Genomic DNA, 16,120 nt, shown 5'->3' on the forward strand with positions numbered 1-16,120 from the left:
CCATTTCATACTATCTTATAGTTATGTTCATCTACTGAGTACTTGTTTTTTTTTTTTCCCCAGTTACTTCTGTGTGCCAGTTACTGGTCATACACTGGTCCTACAGCATTAAATGAGATAGGCAAGGTTCTTAGTCCCAAGACATAGATTGTGTCTAATTTGTTTTGCTATTTACTTACTTACTTGTTTGTTTGTTTGTTTATTTATATTTATTTATTTGATGGAGGTACTGAGAGTTGAACCCAGAACCTCGTGCATGCTAAGCATGTACTCTGCCACTGAACTATACTCTACCCACTCCTGTTTTATAATTATAAACAACTATAGTATGATGATTTTTTAAATACTGTGTTATCTATCACAAAAGCTACAACATCCTTTAAAATCTCATTAAAACTCCTGTCTTAGGTAACATTTAATTTTATCCCCTAGGTATGTGAGACAAGGATAAGAGAGCAGGGTAGTCTTAACTGACCTCCAACGTTTTTACTCAAAGTCAGAAAGTATATGAGCCAAGAAGTTCTGGTCCATCCCAGTGGCCACCTGTATGTTAGATCGCTTCTGTAACTCTTAAATGGAGTCTAGAGTCCCGTCAAGACTGGCTGCTATTTGGAAGAATAGTCCTCAGAGGCCTTGAGCAAAGATATGGCAGAAAATACCAAAGCGGACTATACTAGTCAGTTGTAAGAGAGTTATAGTTGTCATTTTTTATGTTTTCTTGCAGATTGTCAGTTAAACAAGTACGAAATTTGAGATCAGAATGTATAGGACAGCAAAACCAAATAAAAAAGTAAGTAATATTTAGAGCTGAAAATTGCTTTAGATATTAAGTTTAACCTCCTGCGTATTACAGGTAAGGAAACTGAGATTAGTTAAAATAGCATATCAATAGCTTGTTGGTAATACGGACTAGAACATAATTCTGGTTCTTAGTCCAGTTCTAATAAATTAAGATAGCTTTGAGCTTGAATTATATTTTCATTTTTGATAGAAATTATTGTTAGTGGGTGGGTTTGCAGATTAATTAGCTCTTTGGATAGCAAATTACCGTATGGTTTTTTTTAAATGACTTAATGAGATTATTTAATTTTTAACTAGAATGGAACCCTGTGATGACCAAAGTAATATACAAGAGAAAATTCAAAAGGTAAGACAACTTTTGAAGAGAGATTTAATCTTTCTTCTGTGATATGCAGTGTTTGCTTACTCAATTGGATTCTTTATAAATTTCTCTCTTTGTAACACTTTTTTTTCTCATAAGTAATATATGTATAAAGGTATCAACAGGGTGCCTCTAAAACACTTGAATTATAATGGAAAAAATTAGCTTGTGATATATAAGACTATATACAAAAGAAGTCTTAAACGTGGTTAATTTAAAATTTTAGAGGGGAGGGTATAGGTCAGTGGTACAGTGCGTGTCTAGCATGCACGAGATCCTGGGTTCAATCCCCAGTACCTCTGTTAAAATAAATAAATAATAAATAAATAAAAACCTAATTAGCACCCCCCACAAAAAAAAAGGAAAAAATAATTTAAAATCTTTCATGCTAGGAAGGAAAGTTTAGCTTGGTTGTAACTTAATTAGTAGTATTTATGTAAAAAACACTAACTGAAGGGAAATATGAAACTAAAATGAGAAGTCATATTGATGCTGGTGTGACAGTAGGGAGGAATCTGGCAGACAAATGATCTGAGATTTTCAGAGGTTCTCTTTGATAAATGTAGGATAAGAGTATTTCTTAGACCTTTGTATTTCGATGAAATCTCTCAAGCTTTTTATTCTGATTCTGTGGTCACCAACCTACTTTGGGGTATCACGTTGACTTTTTAGGCACTTTGTTACTGGAAATGGTGAGGTCCCTCGTCAGGAAATAATTTTTCATTCGCTGAGTGAATGCATATTGATGATCTGCCATGTGCTGGGCAGTTTTTTAGGTAATAGGGTTAGAGCAGTGAAGAACACAGGCAGAGTCACTTCCTTCATGGAGCTTCTAGTTTAGTGAATATTAATATTCCTACTACTGAATGTGTTATCTTTAATTGTAAGCTTAGTAAGTTAGGTTGATATGAAACCTGTTAAGAGTTTTCATAGCAGTCTCTCTTGAGTTTGGGTAATGTTCAGATTCCCTGAGTCCTCTCAACTTGGAGGCATTGATAAGATAAAATTTCTAGACTTGAAAAAAATCTGAGAACCGGATCCTGGACATTTTGTACGTTTTCCAAGGAAACGCCATCCTGTGTGATCTCTAGATGGCCAGCTAGTGAGTCTTCCTTTGGGGAACAACTTTACTTTGAACTGTGGGAAAACACAGACACTAACACCAGTAGAGTAATTGTACTTGTCCACCTTCTTCCCACTTTCGTAAATTCTTTTGAGATGTAACATACAAAAAAAGTGTAAAAATCTTAAGTGTGTAGCTTGACAATTTCCTAAAGTGAACACATCCACATAACCAGCATCCAGTTTAAGAAACAGAATGTTAATATCACCCCAGGATCCTTGAGCCCCCTTCATTCATGAACTTTTCTTCTAAGAGTAAACACTGTTCTTACTTCTTATGCTGAAGATTAGTTTTGCCTGTTCTTGAACTTTGTATAAGTGGGAGTATATAGAATATATTCTTTTGAGTTCAACTTCTCTCACTCATGCTGTTTTATCCATGCTGTTGTATGTGTTCACTCTCATTACTGTTTATTGTTCTATTTTATGAATATAGCAAAATGTATTCTTTTTACTCAAGGTAATCCTTTGGATTGATTGCAGTTTTTGTCTGTTACAAACAGAAGTGCTGTGAACATTCTTGTACATGAGTTTTCATAAACATAGGTTAATATATGTTTTTTCACATTTTAACTTTTTGAAACTTGAGTGACTCTTAAAATTGATATATAGTGTTTTCTTTTTCTCCTGAAAATCTTTTATGATTTCTTCCTGAAAAATTGCCATTAGAATGATGGCATGTCAGAATACAGGAAATGCCAGTTACATCTTGATACTCTAAGGTTTCTTAGATATGTTTTGAAAATCATAGTAGGCTAGGCTAGATTCTCCTGATAAGTTATTTAAAGCCCCTTTGAAAGTAGTATCAGAGCTTTTAGTCTTTTAAAATACAGTTAATTTTCTCACCAGAAGCCATTCCAGGAATACTTCATTTGTCCCTGGGAGTGAGCATATGTTTGTGTTTTACATTTCTTTAATGTACGTTTAGGTTATATATAGACTAACATTTGCTTGTTTCTGTTTTCAAAGGTTCGGTCTTTGTGGGCTTCAGTGAACGAAACACTCATGTTTTTGGAAAAAGAGAGAGAAGTTGTTAGTTCAGTTCTTGGTCTTGTTAACCAATACACTTTAGATGGAACTAATGTTGCTATCAATATTCCAAGGCTTTTACTTGACAAAATTGAGAAACAAATGTGTGAGGTAAGCATTTGATAGCTAAGGAAGTGTTTGAGAAAATTGCCTTCATGTATTCATTTTATATATTATATATTATTTTTCTTATAATATTTTTCTGCTGTTTTCAGAATTTATTTTTGTGAGTGTATCTGGTAAATCTTTCATAGAGGGGTACTGTTAAGGGTGTGTGTATTTATCAACTTCTATTAATTGTCTGTACCTTGTATGGTGCTACATCATACAGTGTAGAAAGTATTTAGTAGAAGATGACCTGGTACCTAGTTCTTTGTAAGTTCTCCAAGAGAGCAACAGTGATCTCCTGATTGTTAAATTTCATTTTAAAAAGTCTCTATCCTCTGATTTTTCTTTCATCTTGATGCTGTTAAGTATTTTAAAGTCTTTTCTTCCTTTAGCCTTTGTGACCTCAATGTCTTTGCCCTCCTGTAGTGTTTCAGACTGCTGTTCTTTGGTTTCTCACTAGTTCCTTTTTCTCTAACTTTAAATGAAAATGTTCCCCATGATTCCTTTAATGCCCCTCTTTCTTTCCCACGTTACAAATTCATCTATATTTTCTTACCCAATTCCATGGTTTCATCAGCCTCCTGTACAATAATATTACAAAATTGGTATTTCCAGACTCTACCCTTCAACCCAAACTACATCAAATTATTTCTACTTGCCTATGGGACATTTCCATCTGGATAGCCTATATCTTTTTTGTTACTAAACTTAAAATTTATTAAGCATCTAGTACATGCCAGGTTTTATTACAGTGCGTAGAGGATATAAAGATAGACTATTGTTGTGAACCTGAAGAGCTTTCACTTTAGTACATAACATGTCAGGGACTTCAAATTCAGAGTATATAAAAATCAGAATCTGAAAACTCAGAGATTCTTACAGGGACTAGGCAGGTAACATATCTATAAATGAAATATGCTAATTGTGTGTAACAATAGGGATAAAGCAGGAAGTGATGAGATCTTTGGAGAACTAGTCATTTTCATGTGAAATATATGATTTTTTTTTAAATATTGGCAACTAATTCAAATGACTTTAAAACACTGGAACTGTGCAGGCCAAATAAACATGTCTAAATTAGGATTCAACCTTTAGGGGCCATTAATTTGCAACTTTTGTTAGAACATGAATTCATGATCTTTCTCCAAACCTGCTCTTTCTCCTCAATCTTTATTTTGTTTTCCACTTATTTGCATTCCTTTTATTCTAGTTTTCAACTTTTTGCATGGTATAAAAATGTAGCATGGCGTGTTAATTCTTCCATAGTAGTTTTCTTTGGATCAAAGTTATTTACAGTTTTATTTGGGGGTAGACATTTGTTTTTTTCCCCACTCTTTTTTTAAGATAACCTTTTAATATAATAGTGAAAAATGAGTATATTTTTGTAGCATTTTATTATATTAAGAATCTATAGTTCACCACTTTTTTTTTCTGAATCTTTAGTTGCACATAGGAAACGTTTATGAGGCTGGAAAATTGAACTTCCTAACAGTTATTCAGTTATTAAATGAAGTCTTGAAAGTAATGAAATATGAACGTTGTCAGGCTGACCAAGCAAGACTGATAATAGACCTTCACTTCCTTGAAAAAGAGACCAAATTTCAGAGAGAAAGATTGTCAGATCTGAAGCATATGAGGTACACTAGGAAGATCTTCTGTTATTTCATTGGGGGAGGAGTAGGGTGGTTTTGATAATTTCTTAGTACAACTTTTGTTTAGTTAACTCTGTAGCTTTGGCAGACAAGTAAGAAAATTTTACTAGTACTCAAAAACTTCATGTCATCAACTCCTAGAGAGATGTATGAGGTAGAAGGGAAAATTAATGTAGTTTTCTTTTGTCTGCAATATATTATTTGCCCTGAGTGATAATTCTTTACAGAATCATTTTAGCTTTTCTTTTGTAGGATCTACTAATAAAACTAGGCCTCAGAAAAGTTTTTTATATTGAGCAGAATGACTAGGAGTTGTGGGCTGGGCTCTCTTTAGAAATGGGTAGAATGTAGGGGTAGAATTTCAGCTAGAGTTTAGAACCAGGAGAAAAATTGTGTTTTAAAGATAAATGGAGTATAGATATGTGATTGCTATCTAGTCTGAAAAGGAAAAAAGTTGTTTTAGGTTCTAAACTCTCTCTGAATGAGAGAGCTTGTTCAATTTGTCTGTGCTGTATCGGTTGAACTTTCAGTTATACTTTCTTCTCCTTCTTTACAAACTATTGTATTCTTCAGTACTTTTTCGCATACTTTTTTACTATATTCATGTTTTGAATGAAGTTATTTTTTGTGCTATTGTAGGTATAAAATAAAAGAAGACCTCACAACTGTGAGACATTCTGTTGTGAAAAAACAAGGAGAATGGCATAAAAAGTGGAAAGAATTTCTTGGTCTGTCTCCTTTCAGTCTAATTAAAGGTTGGGCTCCAGTAAGTAATATTGAGTTGCCTTTTTGAGAATAGTTTAATCTCTTGCAATCTCTTGGTTTATCATGTTACAAATGACCTAGAAATGTTATACGTGTGTATGCTTGTCATCTTTGCATCTGAGCCTAAAGGTCAAATGTTTTGGTTTCTGTAATTCATCTAAATGTGTATTAGAATGTTCATAAAGCTGCTGTTTTGACTTTTGGGGGGGGTAGGGGGAGGTAATTAGGTTTATTTATTTATTTATTCTTGGAGGAGGTGCTGGGGATTGAACCGAGGCCCCCATGCATGCCAAGCATGTGCTCTACCACTTGAGCTATACCTTCGCCGCTGCTGTTTTGATTTATAGTTAATATTTTTAGATTCAGTGGATTGTATTAAAAAGAAAATGAGACATTCCTCTTGATGTTAGATATTACTACATTTGAGGCATAGTTGGAGGGCAAAGTTGTCCTTGTGTTCCTAATATACTCCTTAGTTTAAAAATTGTTACAGGATAATTTGTATGTTTGATAATTCTGTCTTTGTTAGGGAGACAAAATCATCCATTCATAAGATTAACTTAGTACTGTTATTGTGGCACTGAATAAGATGTGTGTATTTCAAAATGACAAATTCTGTGTTTTAAGGCTGTGGATCTTTTACCACCCATGTCTCCCCTTTCGTTTGACCCTGCCTCCGAGGAAGTATATGCAAGGAGTATTCTTTCACAGTATCCTGCTTCACTTCCAGGTTGGTTATTTATTTTTGACTCTTAAACCTCCTTCCCAGAATTATTTCTCACTATGGTAACATTTTTTTTTTTAAAACATTCTTTCTTGTTTTTTTCTCTGATTATTTTTTATTGTGGTGAAATTTACATGGCGTTTCAGTCATTGCAGTGTCCAGCTCATTGGCATTTAGTAAACCCAAAATTCACAAAATTGTGCAACCATCGCCACTAGCTAGTTCTGAGTATTTTTATTACCTTGTAAGGAAACTCCGTACCTATTATATCATAACGCCTTATTTCTACTTCCCAAGTCCCTGACAGCCACTAACATACTTCCAGTCTCTGTAAATTTGCCTATTGTGGATATTTTATGTAAATGAACTCATATAATGTGAGGCTTTTTTTGCCTAGCTTTTTTCACTTGCACCATTTTGTTTTGTTTATCGATTTGTCCTTTGATAGACATTTAGGTTGTTTCCAACACTCGGCTTTTATGAGTAATGCTGCTATAAATATTCATTTACAGGTTTTTGTGTTGAAGCCCATGATTTTTTAACATGAAAGAATAGTATCATAATTAACTGAATACACAGTTTCAACAGGTGACATTTTTGTTTTAAATGTGTATGTTTGTATTTTTGCTAAACCATGAGACAATACTTTATAAGTATTTTAGCATGCACTGCCATGAAAATAAGGACATTTTTCTATTTAACTACGATACTAATATACCTAAAAACTAGTAATAATTCTATAATATCTCATTTAGTTTCCTCAAATATCATACTATTATCACACTTAAAAATTAATTAATTTCCCTATAACATCTGATATCTATTTCATATTGAGTTTCCCCAATTGCCTGGTACCTGTGTACAAGAAATTGCTATTAGGATTAATAAATGTAAGATAGATAGGTGGAAAAATAAATGAATAAAAAAACTTGTGAATTACATAGCCAGTCTGGAGCAGGTAATAAGTATAGGTCACAGTTGGGTTCAGGCAGGTCATAGGTCACGGCAGCAGTTAGCATGGGACTTAGGAAGAAAAGGATGAGCACAAGTAGGATAGGTGATTGTTTTGGGAGTGAGGTGTATGTGGGAAGGACAGTGGTTGGGAAAGGTCATAGACCAGAGAGCACGGCTCAGAAATAGGTCATAGCAGAAAAGTAGATACAGAAGACCGCATAGTTAGATGAATGAAAAACATCCGCAGCTAGAACATTACTTATGATGATACAGTTACTTTGACAGCTCTTGGCATATTTGGTTGACGGTGTGTTCTCACTTCATCTTGGAAAGGGCCTTTGCACTCTTGGCAGACTTAGTCAGTATTTGCTTTAGATTTTTTTAAGTACATATGTAGTCAACTCTTTAGTATCCACCTTTCCCTGAATATTTTTTTTTAAGTTGAAGTGTAGTTGATTTATAATAATGTTGTAGTTTCAGGTATGCAGCACAGTGATTCAGATTTATTTTTGCAGATTATATTCCTTTATATGTTATTACACAATATTGGGTATAATTGCCTGTGCTATAAGGTAAATATATCTATTTTATGTATAGTAGTTTGTATGTTTATCTCATACTCCTAATTATGCAGGTTCATTGAGATGTGTCTAAAGGTAGATTTGTTTTTGTTTAGCCTGTTTGGAGCTTGTGTGTGCTTATTCAATGTGAAGGCTAGTATTTTTTCATACAGGACTTCAGGTAGACAGCAAGCTTTTCTAGTCCTTGGCAGAATTTTTACAATCCCTTTTCAGGGTCTTAGCAGCTGCAGTGTCCTGCTTTATGATGGTCTCTCAGATCCCAGCCTGAGTGGCCTGAGATGATGTTTCTTATTATCATGTAGGGATTAAATCTCTAGTGTTCAGTCTCTGGAGCCCACCTTATTGAGTCTTGTTTACATTGAGCCTTTTATTCGTTTGAATTTACCATGCTTGTCATGCTTTCCACCTTTGGTTCTGGCATGTGATGATTTTTATTCTTCTGGGTGTTCTTTTTATTCCCTTACATTTTATTTAGCAGAGCTACTGTCTTTATGGTAGGGGTCAGTGTCTGTTTCAGTTTGGTTTGCTTTGTAGTGGTGAGCCAGGTTTTTTTTTTTAAACCTTCTAAATGGACTGTTATGTCTTTCCCCTCCTTTGCTATCCTTGCATATTAAGTGTTGTAGTTTTCTTCATTTGTTGTATGTGATAGTGTTATTCTGCCTCCAGTATCTTATCTGTTCTGTATTACAGATGGCTGTCAGTGATCTTTCTGTAATGTAAATATGAAAATATAAAAAGTAAATATCCTTTTCATTTCCTGGTATAATACCAATCAATGACTTCCTATCACCTCTCAGTTTTAGAAAAAAGAAAAAGCTCTATAAATGCTTTTTCCCTTAGCAGCTTTTACCTTAAAGAGTTCTTACATACCAGAACAGATGTGCATCAACTCTGCCTACCATCACCAAATGGTGTTTACAGTTTTGCATCATCATTTTACTTAATGGTTGTCTACTAAGTTTGCAGTGTAGTTGTATTTGTGCTTATTTTGGGGATGTTTTATAAATAACAGTAACTCCATCATAATTAGTAGGTTCAGAAACATAGGGTATTGAAAAAGTTATAAGGTGGCATTATGATGAATTAAAAGGGAAACTTTCCATGGTATACACACTGGCTTCTTATATAGTATCACTTTGGACACATGTATAGTCTTTCGGAAGCTAACATGTTGAACAAAGAGGAGCCCCTGGAATAGCAAATCCTCTGTAATGTAGCCCTGGCTTTCTTCATCAGTTTCATTTCCTACCATATTTCCACTAGGTTCACCCTCTGCTCCAGCACACTAAACATGCACCTCATTCTCTCAGTATTTTCATGGCTTCTTCTCATTCCCCGCTCTAGGCTGGGTGCCTTTCTGCTTCCTTGCATTCTGTGCATACTTGTATCATAATACTATAGCAGTGTACCATAATTCTTCACTCATCAATAGTTTTTCCTGTACTGACTCCTTGAAGGCAGGTCTCCATTTTTAATTTCCTTTTCCCATTGTTAGTACAGTAATGACATATAGTTATTAAATTATACATTGAAGAATAAATGCATAGGTTGACTGATGTGAGAGATGTTGGGCTAAAATATGCTAAAACTATAACTTTTTGCCCTTGCTGGTTTATGTAGTAATTGCATTATCTGTGGACTTAAACATGAAGCATGGCTATATAATGTTGGAGAATTACAGATTGTCCCTTTTTTGGAAACTTAGCACGTACTATCTTTTTAGAAAAGCCTATTATACATATTCTCCATCACTGTCATGCCTATTACTTTACCCTTAACAATTAAATCATTGTTTTTTCCTATTAGCATTTATATTGTTTTATTTTTCGTTTTTCTTCTCTTTAGAAGTTGTTGTAGAACTTCAAGAGATCTCTGAATATTAGAATGTACAAACATAATTAAAGACTAATTAATTTTTCTGTTCCTTTAGATACACCTAAGCGACATAACAAGGAAAATGATAGTAGAAGAGCAAGTGATATACTGGAAACTAAATGTGATCTAGCCAACAGGTAAAACAAATTTCATTTTCATACTGATTTTTTTTCCTTCATTAATTTTAATCCCATCTTCAGCCAGTTTTCAAGCTTCTCTACTACAGGATAGCCCATAATTTTCTTCTCTTAACCAGACAGTATTTTTCTACTATACATCCACATTTTCAGGAAAAGATTCAACATTTCTGATACATGGGCATTTTTTTTCCTGTCTAGTCCTGTTTTTTTTTTGTTTTTTTTTTTTTTGATGGGGGTAGGTAATTAGGTTTATTTATTTATTTATTTTTTGGAAGAGGTACTAGGGATTGAACCCAGGACCTCATGCATGCTAAGCATGCTCTCTACCATTTGAGCTACACCCTCCCCCCCATTCCTATCTAAATGTTGGAATTCAGAGGGATTACCTAATTTTTGAAGAAAGAAACATATATGAAAATTGTCTACTGCAAGTTTTGGGAATTTTTGCTTTTTTGTGTCGGTGAATGTCTTTGAAACCACTTGTGGCTGTTGACTAAATCTAAGAGTTTAGGGACTTTCGAGATCATTTAGTTGGCAGTTTTCAGTCTGTGTTCTGCAGTGCCCTCTAGTTCTGTGGATGAATCGAAATTGGCCTGTGGCTGTCCCAACCTTTCCCACTTCAAACTAAGCAGCTCATTCTTTTATCTGTATCAGATATTGGGGTTTTATATGCCATTTGATAAAAAGAGTTCTATGCTTTAAACATTTTGGGGGAGACTTCTGATTTAATCTAATTCCAAAATTTAGCATATGAAAAAACTGAACATACTTAGTTTGTTGTAACTTTCTTCATTGCCTGTTTTCCGTATTCCATTTTGGCCCTTAAACTGATGCCAGATTATAAAAGCAAAAAATCTCTAAACTAAATGTATGTAATCCACTTGGGGAATATATTTGTTCTTTATTGAAATTAAACATTATTTGGTGTAAACACAGATGTACTAAACAGATTCCTTTATTATTTTGCATTTTCTGATTACCCTTTGACCTAAATAGGTGTCTTTCAGTTAAACTTCCTCATGTTAATGCAGCACAGATACGGAAACAAAATACTTGGGACAATTCTAAGTATTTAATTCTAAATTTTGAGTGACATGAGGCCCTCTTCATTCTATACATGCTTAATAAGTTAATAAGTTAATAATTTGAAACACTTTAACTACAGTCAAAACTTACATGTGAAATTATACTATTGGCAGTTCCCTCTGCAGTAATTTTCTAGTTCATAGAGAGATTGACTACTTGTGGAAGAAGTTTATTTTTATTCTTAGATCTGGATGTGATGTTGATTTTCTGAGTACCCTAAAGAAATACAATGAAATCTTCTGTGAAGACCTCATATTGAAGAAATTGTAAAGTTACTGGGCTTGCTAATTTTACCCCTTTACCACAGTTGTTCTTAAAGTTACCTTTTAGAGGGGAATAGTTGGTGCTTCCCAATCTCAATTATGTTTTTGATGTGTCTTTTCTTTAAAGAGCAAATTAAATATTTTGATTAAGATCTCTTGCTAGACTAAAGATTGATGAAATAAGTAGATTAATTAATAAATCCGATTTTATTATAAACTCCATTGAACCTCAAGATTCTTTTTTGAAGTAGAATGAAGTAGAAAGTACTAAGAGGTATTATCAGAATTCTACAGGAGCAAGACACTCAGCCCCAAGAATTTAATTCAAATAGAATTCTCTTAGTATAGGAAAAATTTGTATTAAATATATTTTGACTTTCACATTTATCCTTTTCCAAGCTTCTGGATCTTTTGACTATCTTTTGATACTTTATTTTACTTATAGATTGGGATATAGAAAAGAGGTAGAGGAAGGCTTTTGGTGACGAGGGATAAATGCTTAATGAGAAATGAAAGATTATTACTGCTTAATAGGAGAACAGAAGAGTGGTGAAGAGTTGAGTACTGGGATGTGGAAATGAACTTGTTGCACAGAGTCCTTTACTGTAAAAGGTATTTGTAATAAAATATTTCATGTGTGATGTGAATAGACTACTTAAAGGAAATACCTTCTTTTTTTGGCATATAGTTCAGCTATTATACTAAATATTTTATTTGTAATGGTATCATCTTACATCGGTATCCATGTAGGTAATTGGGAAATTCATATGTGGATATGATCAGTACAGCTATTCAGTTAAAAGCATGGAATGAATATAGTTTTTAGAGTAAGTGTGTTATTAGTCCTTTCACATGCAGTTTTCATTCACAAGTGCTAAATATAAGTAATCTTCTCCATAAATCTTCTGGCTTTTGATCAGTGAGCTCATGGAGGCTTTACCATCCTTAAAATCAGAGTTCAGTGATTGGTGATGGTTTTGCTGTACACTGTGGGTTCTACCTTTCTTTGTAATAGTTTCTGGAAAGGAGGGTTCTGTGATATTAGTGGTGGTGATGTAGTTCTTCTAGACCTTTAGCCTCTACAATTTCTCCTTTACTGCATTTTAAAGACAGGGCAGTATGATCTTGCATGCATGCCAAATAAAACACCCTTAGTCTTAGAAATTGAATTCCAGTCTCATAATCTCTTTTTATAATCTCTGTTTATTATTTCTCTGTTAATTGTAGACATATTGTAACAATAACAGCAGATGAAAATAAAAAGTAGTTAGTTAAAATTTCCGACAAATCACTTGTTAGATTTTTTTCCCACGTTCTTTTTTAGGCTGTATTTACAATTTTAAATTCAAATCAAAGTATGGATATAGTCTTGTATACTAAAATGCAAATTTTTCTTAACATTAGCATAGGATAAATGCATTTTTTAATTGTATGTTTACTTAACATGTTATCAATTTTCACAAAATAACTTTGTAACATTTCATTTATTTTTAGACTTTTAGGCTTTTCTCAAAATTTTTACTACGATAAAAAGCATGCCTTTTTCTTTTGGAAGTGCTCTTAGGTTAAATTCCTACAATGGGATCAACACCCTTTTTATCTGTTACAGTGGTAGGATTTCCTTGGCCTCAGTTTTTGGTATGGCAAGTGGGTAGAGAGTAAGGACTAAGCCAGGGCTGCTTTAAAGTTAACTTGAATTGAGATGTTAGCAAGGCTGATAGCATGTTGCCAATTCAGAAATGAGAGGGAGGAAGGTGTAGAATGTGGTTCCATCTTTCTCTGTTATGATGCTCTGCAAGAATGATTCAAATAGAAAAATTTGGTGGCATCTTCAAGTGGCATTTATTCATTGATCAGTCAATTTATCGATCAGTTACAAATATGTATTGCACTATGAAGCCCTAGGGACTGTGTTAGCCACCAAGAATAGTGTTGGGTAAGCCATAGTCTTTGTCCTCAAGGAGCTTACCAGTCTTGTGGTGGCATCTTAGTGGCTTTGGTCCATAGCTTGCTGGCCCTGCTTCAAAGGGCTTTTTGACCATTTTAATGTCAAGTTTATGGGAAAATGTGGATAAAATCACAGTAGATAGTAATTAGTTGTCTTTTGCCTTAGATACCTGGATTATATCCTGGTGATGCAAAGTTGAAGCTTGAGGAATTTCAGTGATTTTGAATTATGTTTGGAAGGCAAATGATTTCAAGAAGGGCACATTTGAAAAAGTTTAAAAAGCATATTTGCTATTATGTAAAATATTTGAAGAGCTATTAATTTTGTACTTTTCTGTTTATGAACAGAAAAGCCCTGACATGCTTGATTTTGAAAGTGGTCTCTATGGTAATCTTGCCTTTCATTTTACCTAGAATAGGAAAGTTTTTGGTCAATGAACAGACCCAATCCATGACTGAATCTGAGAGCACTTTCAAGATGAAGATAAATAATTAACGTTATCATTGCTTTGAAGGCTTAAAAAATTTAATAACTTATTTTGTAATTATAGTGAAAAGATACATAAGGTTTTCATGTTTACCCAAAGAGGTAAGAGAATCTAAGAGATTAAGGAATAGTGTGTGTGGAATGCAGCAAACTGAAATTGAATAACCATATGACTTTACTGTAAGTGTAATGTATTTGCTATAGAAAATTCAGCATAAGAGAAATTGATTTTGGACGTGAAATATCAAAAGAATCTTATAGTCTGTGCTCCAGTGAAATTCTGTGATCTGAAGCCTGAGGACATTATAAGAATGTGATTCTAGTTAATTGAGTTAATTTTTATCCTGTATTCAAGTTTTTGAGTTTTCATCAAGTCAGTCAACCCTTGTAAAAAATACTGTTATTTAAAATGCATAATGGATAAGGAAAATGTTCATAATTTGGGAGGTTGATACACAAATTGGGCTGAAGTGCTGCTCTAATTGTCACCATACCTCCCTATAATAAATTGCCTTTTGATGACCGGGACGAATTGAGTGAAATCGTAACGGACAGATACGGGGCAGACAGTTTCTTTAGAATATTCAGATACATCAAGTGAATGGAATTCTTTCCTACTCATAACTTGGATTTATTTATTTCTTTCCTTTTTAGCCCTGCTTCTTTCCTGTTGCACCCCATTTCATCATGGGGTATAAACAGTGTTACACTACTTGAAAAGGTACATTTTAAAACAATTTTAAATTACTTCTGACCATACTGACTCATGATAAAATTTCCCTTACGTTTGTTGATATGCCAGTTACATTAAGTTAAATTAAATTTCTGTTTTCTTATTTACCAGTATGTGCACGTTATGTATCATTGGCTATTACTTCTAAATGTGAATATTGAAATTTTTAAAGTGTGCCAGTGAACATTTAATTCTACAGTCATGTTAACAGCCTTTTGTAGGTTCATGATAACTCAGGGACCTCTAATGAAGATCAGTCACAGTTACTAAGGTTTTAACATTACATGTCCATCTTCTTCAGGACACGAAAGTGAGGACTCCTAGAGAAGAAAGAGAAACACTTCCTAATAAAATACCAGAAGTTGAAGTGGAAGACTCTTCATCATCAAATATTGCAAAGAATACAGAGAGTAGTGCATTTGGAGTGTCTCTGCCAGCTGAAAAAAGTGATCCTTTCCAAAAAGAGCAAGACCATCTGGTAGAAGAGGTTAGAAAAAGATTGTAATAAGTATATGGATATATCTGTTGTTTTCTCCATGATGTTGGAATTATAAGTGAAGTACAGTTAATTACCGACTACTGGGGGGTAATTTGGGAAAGGAGGTCATAGATAAAAAAATCATGGTTAAAGCAAAATTGGTCCTCCCAAAAGGTAGAAATAAGTATGAACTTTATTAGCTAAGATCACATCCATGGTTTAGAACCCACATCCCATTCTATAGCTATCCAAAATTATAAAAATAATACACTTACAATTTTGGAATTAACGATTACATAATTTTTTGGATAAGTACACTCAGTGATGATGTCTTATTAAAATACTCTAAATGTTGTCTGTTGCTTAGCTGAGCTTCCTCCTTTTGAATATTGGAACAGACTATACAGTATATAATCACTGAATGAAGGTTTTGTCCTTCTGCTTTTTAAATATTTCAAAAATGAATGAATACATCATTGTTCACGTACTTGGTTTTCTTAGCCAGCCCTCTGCCTTAGTACTATTTTACTTTTAACTGGCAAGTGACCACATAATACTACTATTGCTGAGTATTATGAAACGCAGTTTACACAGATTAAATGGTCAGGCCATTCTCTAATGTTATTTTTTTTTTTCATGTTTTCCATTGTTTGAATTTGGATAAACAGCCAGGAAATAAATCAGCTACTTTATATTCCTGAGAGACTGAAAGAAAAATTTGGTTTAGTGCATATTGATTCAGGTATTGGGGTTCCCTTCTGTTTCTCAGTCCTGATCAAAGTTAATGAATATTGTCCGAGTATGAGAACTAGATGTTAGTCATTTTTCTTATTTGTAACTTGAGGAGGTTGGACCAATTTTATGGTCTCTAAATACTTTTAATTCTCTAAAATTCTGTTTCTCTTTTAGTTGATTGACTTTATATTAAAGAAAAGGTGGTTAATCATTCTTTTTTTCTTTCCTGATGTGGGAAGAAAGGCACATTTTCTGGTTTAAGAGATTTTATAGTAGCAG

General features: G+C 33.6%; 1 protein-coding gene and 1 non-coding gene across 2 annotated transcripts in view; both read left to right on the forward strand.

Annotated features, from left to right (window-relative positions):
* Positions 1–16,120, forward strand: part of HAUS6 (HAUS augmin like complex subunit 6) — a 34,892-nt gene that overhangs the window by 10,112 nt on the left and 8,660 nt on the right. The window contains exons 6-14 of the mRNA XM_045509894.2: positions 725–790; positions 1,099–1,147; positions 3,254–3,424; positions 4,865–5,058; positions 5,713–5,839; positions 6,466–6,568; positions 10,028–10,109; positions 14,550–14,616; positions 14,930–15,115. Coding sequence (XP_045365850.2) covers positions 725–790; positions 1,099–1,147; positions 3,254–3,424; positions 4,865–5,058; positions 5,713–5,839; positions 6,466–6,568; positions 10,028–10,109; positions 14,550–14,616; positions 14,930–15,115 — 1,045 coding nt within the window. The remainder of the gene's footprint in view (positions 1–724; positions 791–1,098; positions 1,148–3,253; positions 3,425–4,864; positions 5,059–5,712; positions 5,840–6,465; positions 6,569–10,027; positions 10,110–14,549; positions 14,617–14,929; positions 15,116–16,120) is intronic.
* Positions 14,337–14,467, forward strand: LOC123614342 (small Cajal body-specific RNA 8). The gene has a single exon (XR_006721689.1).

Source organism: Camelus bactrianus, chromosome 4 (assembly GCF_048773025.1).
Source record: "Camelus bactrianus isolate YW-2024 breed Bactrian camel chromosome 4, ASM4877302v1, whole genome shotgun sequence".
Taxonomy (NCBI): Eukaryota; Metazoa; Chordata; class Mammalia; order Artiodactyla; family Camelidae; genus Camelus; species Camelus bactrianus.